The sequence below is a fragment of the Xyrauchen texanus genome, chromosome 29 (assembly GCF_025860055.1).
Source record: "Xyrauchen texanus isolate HMW12.3.18 chromosome 29, RBS_HiC_50CHRs, whole genome shotgun sequence".
Taxonomy (NCBI): Eukaryota; Metazoa; Chordata; class Actinopteri; order Cypriniformes; family Catostomidae; genus Xyrauchen; species Xyrauchen texanus.
The window spans coordinates 29,413,878-29,435,053 of NC_068304.1; the positions used below are offsets into that span (position 1 = coordinate 29,413,878).

A 21,176-nucleotide genomic window follows, 5' to 3' on the forward strand; every position below is an offset into this window, starting at 1 on the left:
ATGCTAAACTGATAGACCATGCGGTTACAGAAATTGTGAAAGTTGAGTAAATTTATACAATAGTTTTTGTACTTTTGATAACTAATGTAACAGTTAAAAGCTAAAAGTTAAAAGTTAGTGTTTTAAAGAAGGAATGTGTTGGTTCATCAGAATATACAGTACATAGTATTATTAATGTGCATTGTAATCCTGGTATCTATTGAAATTATTTGTTTAATTTGTGGAAACAGTACCTGATGAGAAGCTGTATGTGAGTAAATCTGTATTTTTCTGTATATTGTGACTTTATCTCTTTAGACAATCTGTTGTTATACGTTTATTGATTAATGAGAATGCAGAAACATTTTCATTAAACGCAGACAATACAGAGACTCAGATGATGATGCTGCAGCTCCGTGTCTTGTGTCTATGTTCACTGTTCTATCTCCCATTACCAGGAGGTGAGGGTACGACACTGAGACTACATGTGAAATAAATCATCCAGTGCTTCCAAGTCAGCTGTTTTCCTACGAGTTGGACTACAGTAGGCCTACTTTTAAAATGGGTGCAGGTTGATTGTTCGTCAGTTTGAGGATTTGACACATCGTGGAGATTTGAATGTTTTTTGACCAACTGACAGCCAATTGTCTGCAAGTCAAAAAAGGTAAGATGGATACTTTTTTCTATTACAATACAGTGAATTTACAGAAACATTGCATCAGCAGAGATAAGGCCTACAGTTAATAAGGCCTGTCCAGGCCTACTGTACATGGAGTACAAGCAGTATAGTACTGCAGGCTATGTATTTACTGTGTTGTATTATTCAAGAGGCCTGTCCTGCATCAGTTGAAATGTACTCTATTGCATTGTGTTTCATGTACTGTACATTGGAAATAATTCAATAGCCTACATATTTAAATTATGATGATGTTGAACTTGTTGACCAGGCTCGATTTTTGCAAATGTTTAATGAAACTTACATTACACAGTTGGCCTGCAAATAAAAGGAAAACTGTAAACGTATAATGTTTTGATTTAGGTATTGGGGTGGTTTTATTGGTAATACTAGTTGCTATTCAGTTTTTAAAAGTTCCCCTCAGAAGGGCTTTTGGAATAGTCGTTTTCGATTTTGAGTAGGTGTGTGTTAACACTACTTTCGCATTTTTGTCTACAAAATACACACATTGGCGGCGAAAAGCTTGGAATAATGTTCAGATTTTTGAAAGGAAATTGGTACTTTAATTCACCAAAGTGGCATTCAACTGATTACAATGTATAGTCAGGACATTACTGATGTAAAAAACAGCACCATCACTATTTGAAAAAAGTAATTTTTGATCAAATATTAACAGACTCCATTTCCAGCAGCCATCACTCCAACACCTTATCCTTGAGTAATCATGCTAAATTGCTAATTTGGTTCTAGAAACTCACTTGCCATTATATCAAACACTGCTGAAAGCTGTTTGGTTCATTAAATTAATATTAACATTAACAAAAACGTCTTTCTTAGGAAACTCATCAGTAAATCCTTGTTTTGAGGACTGAAGGCTGTACAATGCTTGAAACTGCCAAAAAACTGAAGATTTCATACAATGGTGTACACTAGAGTCTTTAGAGACAAATAACAACTGGCTCTAACAAGGACAGAAAGAGATGTGGAAGGCCCAGATGTACAACTAAACAAGAAAGAGCTGCACACAGCCGACTATTGTGTGCATTCTGCGTTGTGCTGGGAAGGCCAACAGTGTGAGTGTCACACAGAGCTGTGTGTGTGTGTGTGTGTGTGTGTGTGTGTGTGTGTGTGTGTGTGTGTGTGTATTTATCACTTTATGGGGACCAAATGTCCCCATAAGGATAGTAAAACCCGAAATATTTGACCTTGTGTGGACATTTTGTCGGTCCCCATGAGGAAAACAGCTTATAAATCATACTAAATTATGTTTTTTGAAAATGTAAAAATGCAGAAAGTTTTCTGTGAGGGTTAGGTTTAGGGGTTGGGTTAGGTTTAGGGGATAGAATATAAAGTTTGTACAGTATAAAAACCATTATGTCTATGGAAAGTCCCCATAAAACATGGAAACACAACATGTGTGTGTGTGTGTGTGTGTGTGTGTGTGTGTGTGTGTGTGTGTGTGTGTGTGTGTGTGCTGGCGACTTTGTGCTGGAAAGCACTTTCATGTTGTGTTTCAGTTGGAAGAGTCTGTGTCTAATTAAAGTCTTGTGATTGTTCACCCGGTTCCCGCTTCCTCTTTCAATAGGGAAAGCAGTGATCTGTCACATTTACCATAAAATATATCTATAAAACAGTAAAAATTAATCAGTTCATGTATTCAAATATATTTGTAATGGGGTTTGTCAATATTTTAAGTGTCTAAAGGTGTTAATATGTTAAAATGCTATCAAATGTCCATATTGTAAGTTTTAGTGTCTTTCCAAATGTTACAAATATTAACATACACATAACTATGTACTTTATATTAATGAGAAAAGGCCAACATCAAAGTATTAAAAAACTTTAATGATATAGTTTGTTACATAATGCAAATACATTCATACATTTTTAATGTGACTTATACAGTAAGTGTCCAAATACTTTTTGGGGTCAATGTAACATGAATGCTGGCAATTACTGTAAATAGATTATAAAGAGGCAATTTTCTCCACTTAAGAAATAGCAGAAGTGGCTTTCGTTGACTGGGTGGTAACAGGTAGCTGTAGACATTCTAATTTACATTCACAGGGGTTATACACCACACTCAGCATATTCTCACAGAACTCTGTAAAACACAATTTTTCAGCTTGCAAGCAAGGCAGATATCGAACCACTTGAGGCTAATTTATGAGGCAAAAAAGTTTGCAGGGTTTTAGGGCATTGAGGATGCAGACAACAGATTTCATAATAAGACTTGCAATGGGTCCAGGATTTACTGCAGCATAGTTACATCATCCTCACAGCTACATCACAGTCACTGCTACTGTACTTCCTATGTGGACCAAATCTATATGGCGGTGATTTGCCTGTAATCCCTTCACAATGATAACACAGTGTTTTTACACTTTCTCTAATCAATATACTTTCCTTCACCCTTTATCTGTCCCTCTACCAGCAGAGATCTTTCTTAAAAAACTGATTACTAATGATCCACTCTCTTAGCTGTGTAGCACTGATATCTTAGTTCTTACAGTTCATGGATATTATCTCAGAGAAAGCTTGGGAGAACAGAGTGCTGGATAGCTAGCATGAGCAGTAAAATGGATTGAGGATTGTGATTTTGATTGTGTTGATTCATTATAATGTTTCTGTCCTTACATTTTTATTTGCAGAGCACTGTTCTTAGTGGGGTGATATTTAGTATAAAGCACAGGAACCTTTCACAGTTTGTATCACTCTGCTTGTCTGTGTTTTTGCCGATTCAGGTCAGAGTATTTGAGTAGTGGTCTGCAGTGCTGCGGAGTGGGTTTTTTTTTAAAGACTCAACGCATCTGTGCTTCCTCTCGAGAGTGGAAGTGGAGCTGTATGATTTTGTCTGTGTATTTTTTTTTAAGTCTGAGTGTAGGCTTCTTTCTGTGTGTTTGAGTTCCACTCAAAGCTTGATGCTTTGGTTTCTTTTGGAACTATAATTGTTAGTAGATATTGACAGGGTTGGGAGAGTTACTTTTGAAATGTATTCCACTACAGTTTATAGAATATATGCTGTAAAATGTCATTTGTAATGTATTCCATTAGATTACTCAAAGTCAGTAACGTATTCTAAATACTTTGGATTACATCTTCAGCACCGGTAGATTTTTTCACTTGTTTTGACTATAAAGACTCTGATAGTACACATATTAAAAATATCATTCTCTGAAAAACCTGAATATTTTATGCAGTGTGACCTAATATCAAAGGTCTTAACTAGAAAAAAGAAATTATGATCCAATGTGAATTTTCTTGATTAAAAGTATATGATCGTGCCTGGTAACATGTGCATGTAAAATGGCTAGAAATAACATTTTTGCTTTGAACAAGGTTTATTTCTATTTCTTCTGCTCCAAACTTACTTCTCTGTCTGCTCGTATGAATGTAACATCATAAGAAAGTGTATGTTCAAATACACTTCGGATCACATAATTTATATGTATGAATGCTTTCCATCTGAAAGGACTAAATATTAAATAAAACAAATGCCAATAAGATTCTAAATTATCTCTTCAGTAATCAAAATACTTTTTGACTGTAACTGTATTCTAAATATCAATGATTTAAATTGTAACTGTAGTGGAATAAGTTACTTATATTTTGTATTTTATATACGTATTCCCGTTACTTGTATTTCGTTACTCTCTAACCCTGTGTATTAATTACTTGTTTATAGAACTATTGTAGAAAAGAAATATCACACACACAAGCAAGAGTGCAGTTGTACTAAATATCAGCACAGCTGGGTTTTGGATGCTGCCGAGTGCCACTTGTAATCATATCTATAATATATGGAAGGGATAATGTACAGTCAGCCAGTTGTATCGTAAAATAAACCCTTTCAGGCTGATACACCCTGTCAGGGTTTATTCTGCGATAACAACTGACTGCCCGTATATATTCCCACTTATTACATGGCTACTAACCAAAAAATTATTAAATGAACATAAAATACTGATATATGTTGAAATTATGTTATGTGAGAAATCATTTTCTGAACAACTGAAATCCACCTCTGAGTTCTGTTTGTGTTTATTTTGTAATTAATGACCATCTGATTGTTCATTATGCATCTTATAACAAGACTACTTGCTAAATAAATAAATGCATAAAACATGGTTTTGATTTGAAATTATTTTATTAGCTTACTTCTAGCAATTGCACAGAAATCCGAGAAGCAGGAACAATGGCTTGCAATACCTGGATGAACGGTCTGATATGCGTATGTGCGGTTGTTACTGAGCAATATCAGACCACTAGATGCTGCCATTGGCCAATCAGAACTGAGTATTCCAAAGAGCCTTGTAATAAAATTATATATCTTTGGCTCCTTATATGAAAAAATGAAATGCATGCTCCCTGTTTGTTACTTTCAATATTTGAGTAGAGAAAGAAAAAGAGAACAAATACTCAAGGGTGTGACCCAGATACATTACATTTGGAATCTGTCCACAGGATTGTTTTCCTTCTCTTAAACATGACATTTAGTCCTTTTTTGGAACTGCAATTATATTGCTCCAAGTCTACAAAATACTGGGAGACTATGAATCCTTTCTCTGTATTTTGGTAATGATAGTTGCCCACTGTCTAGTAATAACAATAAGCACATTGTATTCAGATCATTACTGCATTCAGACAAAAGCCTACTGATGATTAAGTGTGTAATGTGACTATATTACTGTACAAATAGTTCCACCTTGTGGCCATTTATATAAAATATTTCCTAAACCATGTGAAGGCATGTTGAATATTTTTCTTCTTCTATAGGTTTACTGTGAAATAGTTTGAGGGTTTCTAAACCTTAATTATTCTTTGTCCATGTGAGATGTTACAGAATCTTGTTTTTGTTTCAGCCTGCTTAGCATACTTATTTATATACATTATTGACACAAACCATGTGGCACTTGTGCTCATGAATCTCTTCAAAACTATTAAATGAAACTTGACAGGCTTTATTTTAGCATTGTTTTCTCTCAAAATTACAAAGTTCATTTTTAGGATGCTTTGCCAAACATGCACAAAATCACCTGTTATGTTGTTTGATTTCAGTTTTCTTTTCTTTAAACCATTTATTTAATATGTGCAATGAAACAATGTTGCATGCATGCATGAATGCTTGCATAACAGGTGTCTATATAGCCATATGGAGACAGATCATCTTAAATCTGTTTGTATTAAGGAAACAAAACTTGCAATGTAGAGCAATGTGGTTCAAGAAAATCTCTTTTATTTTAATTGTTAATTTTTATAAGAGCAGTAACAGTATTGTCATTGCTTTATGCAACATTTGGTGCATATTAAAATGAGGGCATGCATTATTTTAACTTTTTACGTCATTCCCAAACTTCAGAAATTTCTTTAAGAGTGCTTTAAAACAGTGAGGGAAGACAACAAAATACTATTCCTTCACTTATCCTGTGAAAACAGAAAAAAAGAGTTGATGAGAGGTGATACTAAGTTTTGAAGTTTAAAAAATGAATATACAAAAATATATTGCTTATATAATACAGGGGACAAACAGCCTGATATTACTCACCATGATAAAACCAAAGAAGCTGATGGAGACATTCCCTTTGATATTAAGTGTAGTAACTTTTTCCAAAGGAATGCGGTGCTTGAACATGAAGAGTTCTTGGCCTTTCACATGTACCTGGCAATTCAAAAACAGGTTTTAAAATGTATTAGTAGCCCTAACATTTCAAATGTTTCCTTAAAGAGATAACTGGGCTGTGATTCCGCACACCCGGCCCCTAATCAGGCTAATTAGCCCTCAAGAGGGATAGTGGCTGACCAAAGATGGCAGTGCGACAGAGAGAGAGTTTTACAGACAGCTGCCCGACACCTGTGTGTGTGTGTGTGTGTGTGTGTGTGTGTGTGTGTGTGTGTGTGTGTGTGTGTGTGTGTGTGTGTGTGTCTTTGGTTATGTTCATTATTAAATTATAATTTATATAGTCAAGCCGGATCTCGCCTCCTCCTTTCCATTAATCCTTTTACAGACCTGTATTAAAACATTTTGTTATTTAATCCTAGAGGCTTTGCCTTACTTGTTATACACTTTATTGTATATAAAAGCATTTGATTTTGAACCAAAATATTTTTAATTAGGGAGGCACAAAACACTTTAGTAGCAGAAAATCCATTTATTTTTCTTTTCTGTATGGACCTCATTTTGTTTTGAATGGTGCAATATGTAAGGTTTTGCCTATACTTTTATACATATTACAATAAACTGCTGTTATACTAAAGGATGCTCTGGAGAAATTCAGTTCAAAATTAACATATATTAGAACATGTGTCATATGGTGGCCTCTGTATCGTGATGTGTATCGCATTGTGATATTATTGGCAATACAAATTCCCAGTGAAAATATAGCTTCTTTTAAAAAAATGTTTTAATAATAGTGGATTTTTTTCTTTTGCTGTCAAGGCAAATCGCAAGGCTAAAATAATATGTACTAGAGAATTTCCCCCACTATAGTTTACTGCCACCTTCCAAAACCCGAAACGTGAAAAGAGTCCTTTGCAGAAAGACCCATTCAATTTTTGTAAACTGCTTGTCCATGTACGGATGTTCAATACACACCTTGTATCCATCAGATTTGATGCCAATGAGTATACTGAATGCTTCTCCCTTTTTGAAGGGGTTTTGAGAGGCAAATTCCTCAGTCTGCCATCTTCCATTCCTGAAGCTGTTCATGACCACCTTGCTGCCCATTCGGGGGTTGAAGTGGAAAGCAATATCATCCTTTACAGACTGTCCAGTCTTGAAATTTATTGAAAACCTGCATGGAAGTTGAGGTATGTGAAAACAACTGAATCCAAATAACAGCAAACATTCTTTCCAGCCCCATGATGAATTCTTCCACCATAAAATAACTACATTTCAGATCATAAAGAGTTTAATATTCAGTGCATATAGAAGTCATAACGGTCCTAAAAACACATTCATTTTGTATATGGTCGCAAACACATTGGCAACAAAAGAATAGCTTACCGGTCAGCATTAGTAGGAACATTTCCATCAAAGTACAAGGCCATTCCTGCTCTCAGACCCCCGGCAATTGGGCCCTCATAGGGAAGAGTCTGCAGTGAGGGAAAAATATATATGTTAGGTATGTTAATGAAAAATCAATGGCCGATTATTTGATGTTAATTATTTGATCTATTTAGATTTTCATAGTTGATTCGTTCATTTCATGCCAGCAGATAGAGAAAAGATTATCTAAACAGTAATCCACCGCTAGAGTGCGCACTTCTGCTTGTGTGCTGCATGTCATGTCCTCTCAGCATCATGCAATAATAAAGAAGGCTTGTAAGATCAAGTGGGCTCAATGTAATCATGGAACGTTTCTCTACAGGGCTCAGTGCTAAAGATTTTTTTCTACTGGACTGGTTGAACCAGTGCTTCAGATTTTCACTTGCCCTGCCAAAATGTTCACTTGCCCCAACACAAAAATGACAAATAGCAGTTTTTACCTTCATGACTTTAAATAAATGTGTCCGAAGCTAAATATTTCTTTTAGACAGTGTCCCTCAAAATTGTATCACATTTATAATTTTCAAGATATGATTTATGCCTTATATAATCCCATTAAAGCACTTTATAGAGTTCTGTGGAGCAAACGATGGGTTTTCAGTCACCATATTAGTCATGCTGTCAACGTTTGGGCTATGTGTAATGCTTGCACAGGCAGTATCAAAGAGTTAAAGAAATTATTATTGGCTGAATCAAATAAATATTGAAATATTGAATACCACTGACTGATATACAAACAAAAATACCAGGTACAGTCCAGAAATGAGACATGTAACAGGTGTGTTATGAGGAATATGAAGTAGACTGTTTTAAATATCTTATTCGAGCTGAACAGCTCTGATTATAATAATAGACAGTGATTTTGTTTCTTTTTATATCAAACACATTATCGTGTAGAATTAATGTTTACGTATAAAATGTATACATTTTGTATATTGAGCAGCTCGTGATTTCAAGGCACGTGTAGAAAAGGGGTTTAACACAGTTTATTACGTTTCATTTAGCACTTCATCTCTGAAGGCGAATTTATGAGACAAAAGGCGCTTTATTTTTACCGTGTGAACAATACTAGCACTCTGTATAAACTCTTTATTTTATGAGAGCGCATGCGCGTTAAACAGATGCGAGAGATGAATGGAGACATGGATTTACAGTCTTATAAAAATAAACTTCTGATTTGTTTATGTTCCAATGTGTGGATTACTAATTTTAACCAACATGTTAAAGTGAAAAAAATTGGGAATTTCACACATTGTGAAAAATGTTGCATTCCAGCTACGAAATTCAAGTGGGGGTTTTCCTGCTATTTTCCACACATTGGGCTGCTGCTAAGGCACTTGGAAAAGAGCGAAGACAGTTCTATAAAGGACAGCGTGCACGGTGTACGCACACCCTTGTGCGCTCACGTGACTGTGTCTTAATGCGTCGAGTAGGGCTGCACAATTAATCTAAAAACGAATTGCGATTATGATTAACGGCTGCCACAATTATGTAACGTTACAGCATTAATTCTGAATGGTTTCTATTTACAATTTACTTTTTGCAGCGGTTGAGTATTCTAACCAATGACAGACATGTCCGTTGAGCAATGAAATGGCAATGGCCAATCAGAGAACTTAGCCCTCCGTCTCATGAGTAATGACAACTGATACTAAAGTGCAAGTTTTAGACAGTCTGTTGCCCAAATGCTTGCTTTTTGTATCACCTTTGGTTGCTGTGGCACATGGAAAAAAATACTGAAGAAACAACATCACACTCAAAAAGAAGCTGTCGAACAAAAGCGAAATGTAGGCTACTTTGGAATTATTTTGGATACACTGCATGCTGTGTCGCTTGGTTGCAACGGTAAATACACTGCAAATGAGCAATGCGACAATGCTCATGTTCTAATCAAGGCATAGACAAGGTGTACATAATTTATTTATTCTGATTAGACAGTTTAGTTTTTAATGAGAGCATTCATGAGAGTGCAGAACACTGTTTGAAGCGTCAGTGACGTTGCGCTTAACTGCGGCGCTCAAACAGTATAAACCTTCCGTGAGAGACAGAAGTCATTGTAATGGGAGAGTCCATCATGTTGCTCGATTTATGTGTACAAATTATAAAAAATTTAATAACAGTTTAGTTTTTTCTTGTTAATAATTATGCCAATGCAAGATTGATTTGTATAAAATAGCAATAAAGTCATTCAGCTTAACTTGTTTTGAAGGTGTAGCCAACTTAAGGAAAATGGCATGAATTACATGGTTCACGAATCACCATCATTGTTAACGAGTCTCCTCAAATAAGACCATTTGCCACGCTGCTGCTATTGGCAGATTTAAACCTTTCACAAATGATCTAACGGCGATCTTATATGAACAAGACCACTATTGAAAATTAAGCAAGCAAGCAAGCAACTTTATTTATATAGCACATTTTTAAACAACAGACGTTGCTCCAAAGTGCTTTACAGAATAATAACATGAAAATCATACAACAAAAAACAGACATACACTATTCAGAAGCTAAAGAAAATAAATACGTTTTTAAATAAGACTTAAAAGTTGTAATCGATGGAGCTGATCTCACATGGAATGGGAGACTATTCCAAAGTTTGGGACCTACCACGGAAAAAGCACGATCTCCTTTTGATTTTAAATTACAACGAGGTACCTTTAAAAGTCGTTGATCGGAGGACCTGAGAACTCTAAAAGGAGAGTAAGGAACTATAAGATCTCTGATGTACTGCGGGGCAAGGCCTGACAATGCCTTGTAAACAAACAAGAGAATTTTAAAATCAATCCTAAATTTGACCGGAAGCCAATGTAGGGATTGCAGTACCGGAGTAATATGTTCTCTCTTTCGCACCCCCGTTAAAAGCCTTGCCGCTGCATTCTGCACTAACTGTAGGCGGACAAGCAGATTGGGGGAGACCGATATATAAAGAATTGCAGTAGTCAAGCTTAGATGTAATAAAAGAATGAACTACAATTTCTAAATCCTCACTAGATAAAAAATGCTTTACTTTAGCAATTGATCTCAGGTTAAAAAAGCTTCCTTTGACAACAGCACCAATCTGTTTCTTAAAGTTAAGTGATGAGTCCATGATTACCCCTAAACTCTTTACATGATTCTCAGTCTTTAGGGATAAAGATCCCAAATGATCAGGAAAGCAAGATAAGACGGGAGAGCCTACAATCAAAACCTCAGTTTTACTCTCATTCAATTGGAGAAAGCTGCTGGATAGCCAGAGTTTAATGTCACTGAAACATTCCTGTACTTTGTCCAACGAACAGGTGTTATCTAGCCTCACAGGAAAATAAAATTGGAGATCGTCTGCATAGCAATGATATGAAATGCTATACTTTCGAAAAACACTGCTTAAAGGAAGCATGTAGAGCGAAAATAGCAACGGTCCCAAAATCGACCCCTGAGGGACACCACAAACTAAAGGGGCCAATGTGGAAGAGAAGTCTCCCAGATTCACAGCAACTGTCCTGCCTTTTAAATATGAAGCAAACCACTGAAGAGCTATACCCTGCACACTAACCCAACACTCCAGACGACTGAGAAGAATTTCATGATCTATTGTATCGAAGGCAGCAAATTAAAAGGGATGAATGTGTAACCAGCCTTGCTTGCCCCGTTTCGAACGGGACCCGAATCGGCGTAGCCTACTTTAACAAGGAGGCTAAAGGCTACAGCCTAGCATCAGTTGAGGTCAGGAGAGTGAGGTTTACACACTGCACAGCTATATCTACCAGCTGGCTCCCGATACACTCAATTTTGTCAATAGTTCAGAAAGAACCTATATATATTTCTTAAATACCATAGATATACATTTAAAATAACTTTTATTAGACCTAACTTAACAGATATTATTATAATATTTAATGCTTAATAGAAACTGGAGCACAACTCATATTCATCATTGAAATTCAGTTTAATTAACATTTTAATAATCATGATTACAATATCAAGGGCAAAAATTTATAGTTTATTTTTTTATTTTAGTCATGATCGTGCATCCCAAGCATAGAGTAGCCTATATTATACGCGCACATTTTTACGAGCTAAATAATTACGCTCCCTTGTCTCTGAGTGCTTGGTTAAAAGACTTCGTTCACTCAGTAATTTTTGTAATTTTAGCTCTCTCACTTGTTGTTTGCTTTCACTTATGTTAGAAATGCTGCTCTGGCTTGATCAGTCAAGTGACAGTTCTAACACCTGGCCTGAATCTCTCTCAAACTGGCCCCGGGCCATCGGGTAGTCCTTATTGTCGAGCCCTGTTTATAACTGAACATTATATTTACTGCATAAACTGTGATAGTGTGTCAAAGTACAACATGACAACAAGCATTGTCAATCTGCCTATATCATCCACAAGGCCATAAAGTTCTTGCTGGGAGAGCATGAGCTGCATTCATCTTCACCAGTGTAGAGGCAGTGCTGGGTAGTAACTGATTACATGTAATCTGGGTTACATAATAAAATTACAAAAATTAAGTACTTGTAATTACAGTAAATTACATTTTATAATACTCATTATCAGATTATAGTTACCTTCGTATGGATTACATGAATACATGTTATTCAGAAAATGTCAATAAACAGTTAACAATTTATTGATTCTCTTATTTTTTCTTTCCATTCGCAATCAGCCCACTGCTGATACATTTAGTAAATCTTTCAGTCTTTTCGGAGGGTTGTGGAATTGCACACACTGACCTGATACTACTGAAGATGGAGTGTCCCACACAGCATTTGACCATTGGATTTACAAATATCATTTTACTTTAAAGAGACACAGGGCAAAAACATTACTGTGCAAGGTAATCTCTGCCTTTCAAAAGTTAATTTCCTATCCACTTCTGTGTCAGATCTACTGAATCATTTGAAGGTGAGCAAGCATCTTATCTTTATAATGAACATCTAAGCAGCTCCTGTTGAACATATTTTAAATGTTATTTGAATTTCCTGTGTGTCATAGAATCATGCGGCACTATGTATTTGGAAAGGTTTTGTCAATCAAACATATCAAAGTGCTCGAATACGTGTAATTTCGTATTCACAATCTAATCACACACATAAATGCTGAACTGATATCATTAGTGCGGTAAAGTTTGAGTTTCTTTTAGTTGTACATGAATGTGCTTTAAAGATAACTTCTCAGTCTGTTTTTAGTGACACTGATTTACAAATAAAAATGTTATGATCTGTTACCTCACCTGGATGGTGATTGTAATGCTGAAATTGCTGGAGTAAGACCACATTTGTTAAACAAGCAATAGATAACCTGTCCATAATTCTAGAAAGTCTCACATTAGAAATGCATGCTTAATAAAACATGTGTGTTGTAAAAGGTATGCCTTACAGATTATTATTGTTATTATTTATGATTAATCGATTTTCATTCATTAAACCTAATGATTGTCGATAAGGATGCTTGCAATTTATAGCACACTAAAAAGTAACTAAAATGATCTGCCACTCACAGGATTTTGGACCGGGTGTAAGACCTCAGACTGTACGGTCGAAAGGCCCCAGCGTGAGCTGCCCAGACTGGTGATTGTTGTCTTGGATTCTTTTGTAAATGAAGGTATGCTCCAGTTCTAACGAGAGAAAAGAGAGTGTATTTAGACAGCTTTTTACTCTTCACAGCATTCTCACTGATTCTGACGCTTGATCATCCATTCAATATTGTCGTAACTTAAAAATATATAACTTACTTCTATGAAGCCAAAAAGGTTTGCGTTAATATGTCCAACGATATTTAATGCTGTCACGGTTTCCAGAGGCATACGGTGCTTGAACATGTAGTGCTCCTTGCCATTCACGAATACCTAAGGAATCGAGGTGAAAGAGTCCGCTTGAAGACAATTGCTTGGCTTACAATTAGGATTCATTTGAGTTTGGGATACAAAGCACATACCTGATATCCTTCAGGTTTGGGGACGATAAACATTTCAAAAGCCTCTCCCTTTTTGAAGGGGTTTTCAGAGACAAATTCCTCAGTCTGCCATCCTCCATTCCTGAAGCTGTTCATGGCCACCTTGCTGCCCATTCGGGGGTTGAAGTGGAAAGCAACATCATCCTTGTCAGACTGTCCAGTCTTGAAATTTATGGCGAACCTGCATGGAAGTTCAGGCATTTTATGACAACCGAATCCATATAACAACAAAAATGTTTCTAAGTTTACAACCCCAACATGAATTCTTCCACTGTAAAATAACTACATTTCAGATCACAAATAGGACAATATTCTGTCTGTATTAGAGGGTACAGTCTTTTCCGGACTAAATTCTAGGAAAGCATTCATTGTTTATATGGTTGCATACATGTGGTCAACAAAACAATTGCTTACTTCTCAGCATTAGTAGGAATAACTCCCTGCAAGTACAAGGCCATTCCTGCTTTAAGTCCTCCAGGAATTGTGCCCACATAGGGAAGGATCTGCAGTGTGAGCAACAAAATTGCATCAGTCTTGTGTTACCCAGAACTTTGTGGTAGCTTTTAACTCATGGAATATGGAAATTAGGTGCTTCATTAATGTTTCAAAAGGCCTAACATATTTGAAACTATGGGGTAACAATAGCTTTTGGGAGAAACACTTTATTGCATACTAAAAAGTAACTGAAATGATCTGTCACTCACTGGATTTTGGACCGGGTGTAAGACCTCTGACTGTACGGTCGAAAGGCCCCACTGTGAGCTGCCCAGACTGGTGATTGTTGTCTTGGAGTCCTTTGTAAATGAAGGTATGCTCCAGTTCTAATGAGATAAAAGAGAGTGTATTTAGACATCTTTTTACTCTCCACAGCATTCTCACTGAATCTGACGCATGATCATCCATTCAATATTGCTGTAACATAAAAATATCAAACTTACTTCTATGAAGCCAAAAAGGTTTGCAGTAATATGTCCAAGGATATTTAATACTGTCACATTTTCCAGAGGTATACGGTGCTTAAACATGTAGTGCTCCTTGCCATTCACGAATACCTATGGAATCGAGGTGAAAGAGTCCGCTTGAAGACAATTGCTTGGATTACAATTAGGGTTCATTTGAGTTTGGGATACAAAGCACATACCTGATATCCTTCAGGTTTGGGGACGATAAACATTTCAAAAGCCTCTCCCTTTTGAAGGGGTTTTCAGAGACAAATTCCTCAGTCTGCCATCCTCCATTCCTGAAGCTGTTCATGGCCACCTTGCTGCCCATTCGGGGTTGAAGTGGAAAGCAACATCATCCTTGTCAGACTGTCCAGTCTTGAAATTTATTGCGAACCTGCATGGAAGTTCAGGCATTTTATGACCACCGAATCCATATAACAACAAAAATGTTTCTAAGTTTACAACCCCAACATGAATTCTTCCACTATAAAATAACTACATTTCAGATCACAAATAGGACAATATTTTGTCTGTATTAGAGGGTACAGTCTTTTCCGGACTGAATTCTAGGAAAGCATTCATTGTTTATATGGTTGCATACATGTGGTCAACAAAACAATTGCTTACTTGTCAGCATTAGTAGGAATAACTCCCTGCAAGTACAAGGCCATTCCTGCTCTAAGTCCTCCAGGAATTGTGCCTACATAGGGAAGGATCTGCAGTGTGTACAACAAAATTGAATCAGTCTTGTGTTACCCAGAACTTTGTGGTTGCTTTTAACTCATGAAATTAGGAAATGAAGCGTTTCATTAATGTTTCAAAAGGCCTAACATATTTGAAACTATGGGGTAGCAATAGCTTTTGGGAGAAACACTTTATTGCATACTAAAAAGTAACTGAAATAATCTGCCACTCACAGGATTTTGGACCGGGTGTAAGACCTCTGACTCTTCGGTCGAAAGGCCCCAGCGTGAGCTGCCCAGACTGGTGATTGTTGTCTTGGATTCTTTTGTAAATGAAGGTATGCTCCAGTTCTAACGAGAGAAAAGAGAGTGTATTTAGACAGCTTTTTACTCTTCACAGCATTCTCACTGATTCTGACGCTTGATCATCCATTCAATATTGTCGTAACTTAAAAATATCAAACTTACTTCTATGAAGCCAAAAAGGTTTGCAGTAATATGTCCAAGGATATTTAATACTGTCACATTTTCCAGAGGTATACGGTGCTTAAACATGTAGTGCTCCTTGCCATTCACGAATACCTATGGAATCGAGGTGAAAGAGTCCGCTTGAAGACAATTGCTTGGATTACAATTAGGGTTCATTTGAGTTTGGGATACAAAGCACATACCTGATATCCTTCAGGTTTGGGGATCGATAAACATTTCAAAAGCCTCTCCCTTTTGAAGGGGTTTTCAGAGACAAATTCCTCAGTCTGCCATCCTCCATTCCTGAAGCTGTTCATGGCCACCTTGCTGCCCATTCGGGGTTGAAGTGGAAAGCAACATCATCCTTGTCAGACTGTCCAGTCTTGAAATTTATTGCGAACCTGCATGGAAGTTCAGGCATTTTATGACCACCGAATCCATATAACAACAAAAATGTTTCTAAGTTTACAACCCCAACATGAATTCTTCCACTATAAAATAACTACATTTCAGATCACAAATAGGACAATATTTTGTCTGTATTAGAGGGTACAGTCTTTTCCGGACTGAATTCTAGGAAAGCATTCATTGTTTATATGGTTGCATACATGTGGTCAACAAAACAATTGCTTACTTGTCAGCATTAGTAGGAATAACTCCCTGCAAGTACAAGGCCATTCCTGCTCTAAGTCCTCCAGGAATTGTGCCTACATAGGGAAGGATCTGCAGTGTGTACAACAAAATTGAATCAGTCTTGTGTTACCCAGAACTTTGTGGTTGCTTTTAACTCATGAAATATAGGAAATGAGGTGCTTCATTAATGTTTCAAAAGGCCTAACATATTTGAAACTATGGGGTAGCAATAGCTTTTGGGAGAAACACTTTATTGCATACTAAAAAGTAACTGAAATGATCTGTCACTCACAGGATTTTGGACCGGTGTAAGACCTCTGACTGTTCGGTCGAAAGGCCCCAGCGTGAGCTGCCCAGACTGGTGATTGTTGTCTTGGATTCTTTTGTAAATGAAGGTATGCTCCAGTTCTAACGAGAGAAAAGAGAGTGTATTTAGACAGCTTTTTACTCTTCACAGCATTCTCACTGATTCTGACGCTTGATCATCCATTCAATATTGTCTGTAACTTAAAAATATCATAACTTACTTCTATGAAGCCAAAAAGGTTTGCAGTAATATGTCCAACGATATTTAATGCTGTCACGGTTTCCAGAGGCATACGGTGCTTGAACATGTAGTGCTCCTTGCCATTCACGTAATACCTAAGGAATCGAGGTGAAAGAGTCCGCTTGAAGACAATTGCTTGGCTTACAATTAGGGTTCATTTGAGTTTGGGATACAAAGCACATACCTGATATCCTTCAGGTTTGGGGACGATAAACATTTCAAAAGCCTCTCCCTTTTGAAGGGGTTTTCAGAGACAAATTCCTCAGTCTGCCATCCTCCATTCCTGAAGCTGTTCATGGCCACCTTGCTGCCCATTCGGGGTTGAAGTGGAAAGCAACATCATCCTTGTCAGACTGTCCAGTCTTGAAATTTATGGCGAACCTGCATGGAAGTTCAGGCATTTTATGACAACCGAATCCATATAACAACAAAAATGTTTCTAAGTTTACAACCCCAACATGAATTCTTCCACTATAAAATAACTACATTTCAGATCACAAATAGGACAATATTTTGTCTGTATTAGAGGGTACAGTCTTTTCCGGACTGAATTCTAGGAAAGCATTCATTGTTTATATGGTTGCATACATGTGGTCAACAAAACAATTGCTTACTTCTCAGCATTAGTAGGAATAACTCCCTGCAAGTACAAGGCCATTCCTGCTTTAAGTCCTCCAGGAATTGTGCCCACATAGGGAAGGATCTGCAGTGTGAGCAACAAAATTGCATCAGTCTTGTGTTACCCAGAACTTTGTGGTAGCTTTTAACTCATGGAATATGGAAATTAGGTGCTTCATTAATGTTTCAAAAGGCCTAACATATTTGAAACTATGGGGTAACAATAGCTTTTGGGAGAAACACTTTATTGCATACTAAAAAGTAACTGAAATGATCTGTCACTCACTGGATTTTGGACCGGGTGTAAGACCTCTGACTGTACGGTCGAAAGGCCCCAGCGTGAGCTGCCCAGACTGGTGATTGTTGTCTTGGAGTCCTTTGTAAATGAAGGTATGCTCCAGTTCTAATGAGATAAAAGAGAGTGTATTTAGACAGCTTTTTACTCTCCACAGCATTCTCACTGAATCTGACGCATGATCATCCATTCAATATTGCTGTAACATAAAAATATCAAACTTACTTCTATGAAGCCAAAAAGGTTTGCAGTAATATGTCCAAGGATATTTAATACTGTCACATTTTCCAGAGGTATACGGTGCTTAAACATGTAGTGCTCCTTGCCATTCACGAATACCTATGGAATCGAGGTGAAAGAGTCCGCTTGAAGACAATTGCTTGGATTACAATTAGGGTTCATTTGAGTTTGGGATACAAAGCACATACCTGATATCCTTCAGGTTTGGGGACGATAAACATTTCAAAAGCCTCTCCCTTTTGAAGGGGTTTTCAGAGACAAATTCCTCAGTCTGCCATCCTCCATTCCTGAAGCTGTTCATGGCCACCTTGCTGCCCATTCGGGGTTGAAGTGGAAAGCAACATCATCCTTGTCAGACTGTCCAGTCTTGAAATTTATTGCGAACCTGCATGGAAGTTCAGGCATTTTATGACCACCGAATCCATATAACAACAAAAATGTTTCTAAGTTTACAACCCCAACATGAATTCTTCCACTATAAAATAACTACATTTCAGATCACAAATAGGACAATATTTTGTCTGTATTAGAGGGTACAGTCTTTTCCGGACTGAATTCTAGGAAAGCATTCATTGTTTATATGGTTGCATACATGTGGTCAACAAAACAATTGCTTACTTGTCAGCATTAGTAGGAATAACTCCCTGCAAGTACAAGGCCATTCCTGCTCTAAGTCCTCCAGGAATTGTGCCTACATAGGGAAGGATCTGCAGTGTGTACAACAAAATTGAATCAGTCTTGTGTTACCCAGAACTTTGTGGTTGCTTTTAACTCATGAAATTAGGAAATGAAGCGTTTCATTAATGTTTCAAAAGGCCTAACATATTTGAAACTATGGGGTAGCAATAGCTTTTGGGAGAAACACTTTATTGCATACTAAAAAGTAACTGAAATAATCTGCCACTCACAGGATTTTGGACCGGGTGTAAGACCTCTGACTGTTCGGTCGAAAGGCCCCAGCGTGAGCTGCCCAGACTGGTGATTGTTGTCTTGGATTCTTTTGTAAATGAAGGTATGCTCCAGTTCTAACGACAGAAAAGAGAGTGTATTTAGACAGCTTTTTACTCTCCACAGCATTCTCACTGAATCTGACGCATGATCATCCATTCAATATTGCTGTAACATAAAAATATCAAACTTACTTCTATGAAGCCAAAAAGGTTTGCAGTAATATGTCCAAGGATATTTAATACTGTCACATTTTCCAGAGGTATACGGTGCTTAAACATGTAGTGCTCCTTGCCATTCACGTAATACCTATGGAATCGAGGTGAAAGAGTCCGCTTGAAGACAATTGCTTGGATTACAATTAGGGTTCATTTGAGTTTGGGATACAAAGCACATACCTGATATCCTTCAGGTTTGGGGATCGATAAACATTTCAAAAGCCTCTCCCTTTTTGAAGGGGTTTTCAGAGGCAAATTCCTCAGTCTGCCATCCTCCATTCCTGAAGCTGTTCATGGCCACCTTGCTGCCCATTCGGGGTTGAAGTGGAAAGCAACATCATCCTTGTCAGACTGTCCAGTCTTGAAATTTATTGCGTAACCTGCATGGAAGTTCAGGCATTTTATGACCACCGAATCCATATAACAACAAAAATGTTTCTAAGTTTACAACCCCAACATGAATTCTTCCACTATAAAATAACTACATTTCAGATCACAAATAGGACAATATTTTGTCTGTATTAGAGGGTACAGTCTTTTCCGGACTGAATTCTAGGAAAGCATTCATTGTTTATATGGTTGCATACATGTGGTCAACAAAACAATTGCTTACTTGTCAGCATTAGTAGGAATAACTCCCTGCAAGTACAAGGCCATTCCTGCTCTAAGTCCTCCAGGAATTGTGCCTACATAGGGAAGGATCTGCAGTGTGTACAACAAAATTGAATCAGTCTTGTGTTACCCAGAACTTTGTGGTTGCTTTTAACTCATGAAATTAGGAAATGAAGCGTTTCATTAATGTTTCAAAAGGCCTAACATATTTGAAACTATGGGGTAGCAATAGCTTTTGGGAGAAACACTTTATTGCATACTAAAAAGTAACTGAAATAATCTGCCACTCACAGGATTTTGGACCGGGTGTAAGACCTCTGACTGTTCGGTCGAAAGGCCCCAGCGTGAGCTGCCCAGACTGGTGATTGTTGTCTTGGATTCTTTTGTAAATGAAGGTATGCTCCAGTTCTAACGAGAGAAAAGAGAGTGTATTTAGACAGCTTTTTACTCTTCACAGCATTCTCACTGATTCTGACGCTTGATCATCCATTCAATATTGTCGTAACTTAAAAATATATAACTTACTTCTATGAAGCCAAAAAGGTTTACGTTAATATGTCCAACGATATTTAATGCTGTCACGGTTTCCAGAGGCATACGGTGCTTGAACATGTAGTGCTCCTTGCCATTCACGAATACCTAAGGAATCGAGGTGAAAGAGTCCGCTTGAAGACAATTGCTTGGCTTACAATTAGGGTTCATTTGAGTTTGGGATACAAAGCACATACCTGATATCCTTCAGGTTTGGGGATCGATAAACATTTCAAAAGCCTCTCCCTTTTGAAGGGGTTTTCAGAGACAAATTCCTCAGTCTGCCATCCTCCATTCCTGAAGCTGTTCATGGCCACCTTGCTGCCCATTCGGGGTTGAAGTGGAAAGCAACATCATCCTTGTCAGACTGTCCAGTCTTGAAATTTATGGCGTAACCTGCATGGAAGTTCAGGCATTTTATGACAACCGAATCCATATAACAACAAAAATGTTTCTAAGTTTACAACCCCAACATGAATTCTTCCACTATAAAATAACTACATTTCAGATCACAAATAGGACAATATTTTGTCTGTATTAGAGGGTACAGTCTTTTCCGGACTGAATTCTAGGAAAGCATTCATTGTTTATATGGTTGCATACATGTGGTCAACAAAACAATTGCTTACTTCTCAGCATTAGTAGGAATAACTCCCTGCAAGTACAAGGCCATTCCTGCTTTAAGTCCTCCAGGAATTGTGCCCACATAGGGAAGGATCTGCAGTGTGAGCAACAAAATTGCATCAGTCTTGTGTTACCCAGAACTTTGTGGTAGCTTTTAACTCATGGAATATGGAAATTAGGTGC

The 21,176-nt window shown here is 37.3% G+C and overlaps 1 protein-coding gene across 45 annotated transcripts in view; it reads right to left on the reverse strand.

Annotated features, from left to right (window-relative positions):
• Window positions 1–5,874: 5,874 nt before the first annotated feature.
• The window catches only part of lgals4 (galectin 4), a 31,069-nt gene continuing 15,767 nt past the window's right edge, over window positions 5,875–21,176 (reverse strand). For 26 of the 45 annotated variants that reach the window (XM_052097292.1, XM_052097290.1, XM_052097321.1 and 23 more), the window contains 9 exons: window positions 14,337–14,453; window positions 14,047–14,135; window positions 13,615–13,813; window positions 13,412–13,525; window positions 13,178–13,294; window positions 7,659–7,747; window positions 7,248–7,446; window positions 6,201–6,314; window positions 5,875–6,079 (listed from right to left, as the gene is read on the reverse strand). In XM_052097292.1, coding sequence (XP_051953252.1) covers window positions 6,071–6,079; window positions 6,201–6,314; window positions 7,248–7,446; window positions 7,659–7,747; window positions 13,178–13,294; window positions 13,412–13,525; window positions 13,615–13,813; window positions 14,047–14,135; window positions 14,337–14,453 — 1,047 coding nt within the window. In that variant the 3' untranslated portion in view covers window positions 5,875–6,070. Of the gene's footprint in view, window positions 6,080–6,200; window positions 6,315–7,247; window positions 7,447–7,658; window positions 7,748–13,177; window positions 13,295–13,411; window positions 13,526–13,614; window positions 13,814–14,046; window positions 14,136–14,336; window positions 14,454–15,203; window positions 15,293–15,493; window positions 15,611–16,675; window positions 16,769–17,521; window positions 17,611–18,045; window positions 18,160–18,968; window positions 19,086–20,129; window positions 20,247–20,363; window positions 20,478–20,998; window positions 21,088–21,176 lie in introns of all 45 variants that reach the window. The other 19 variants (XM_052097302.1, XM_052097298.1, XM_052097297.1 and 16 more) reach the window with 12 other exon arrangements.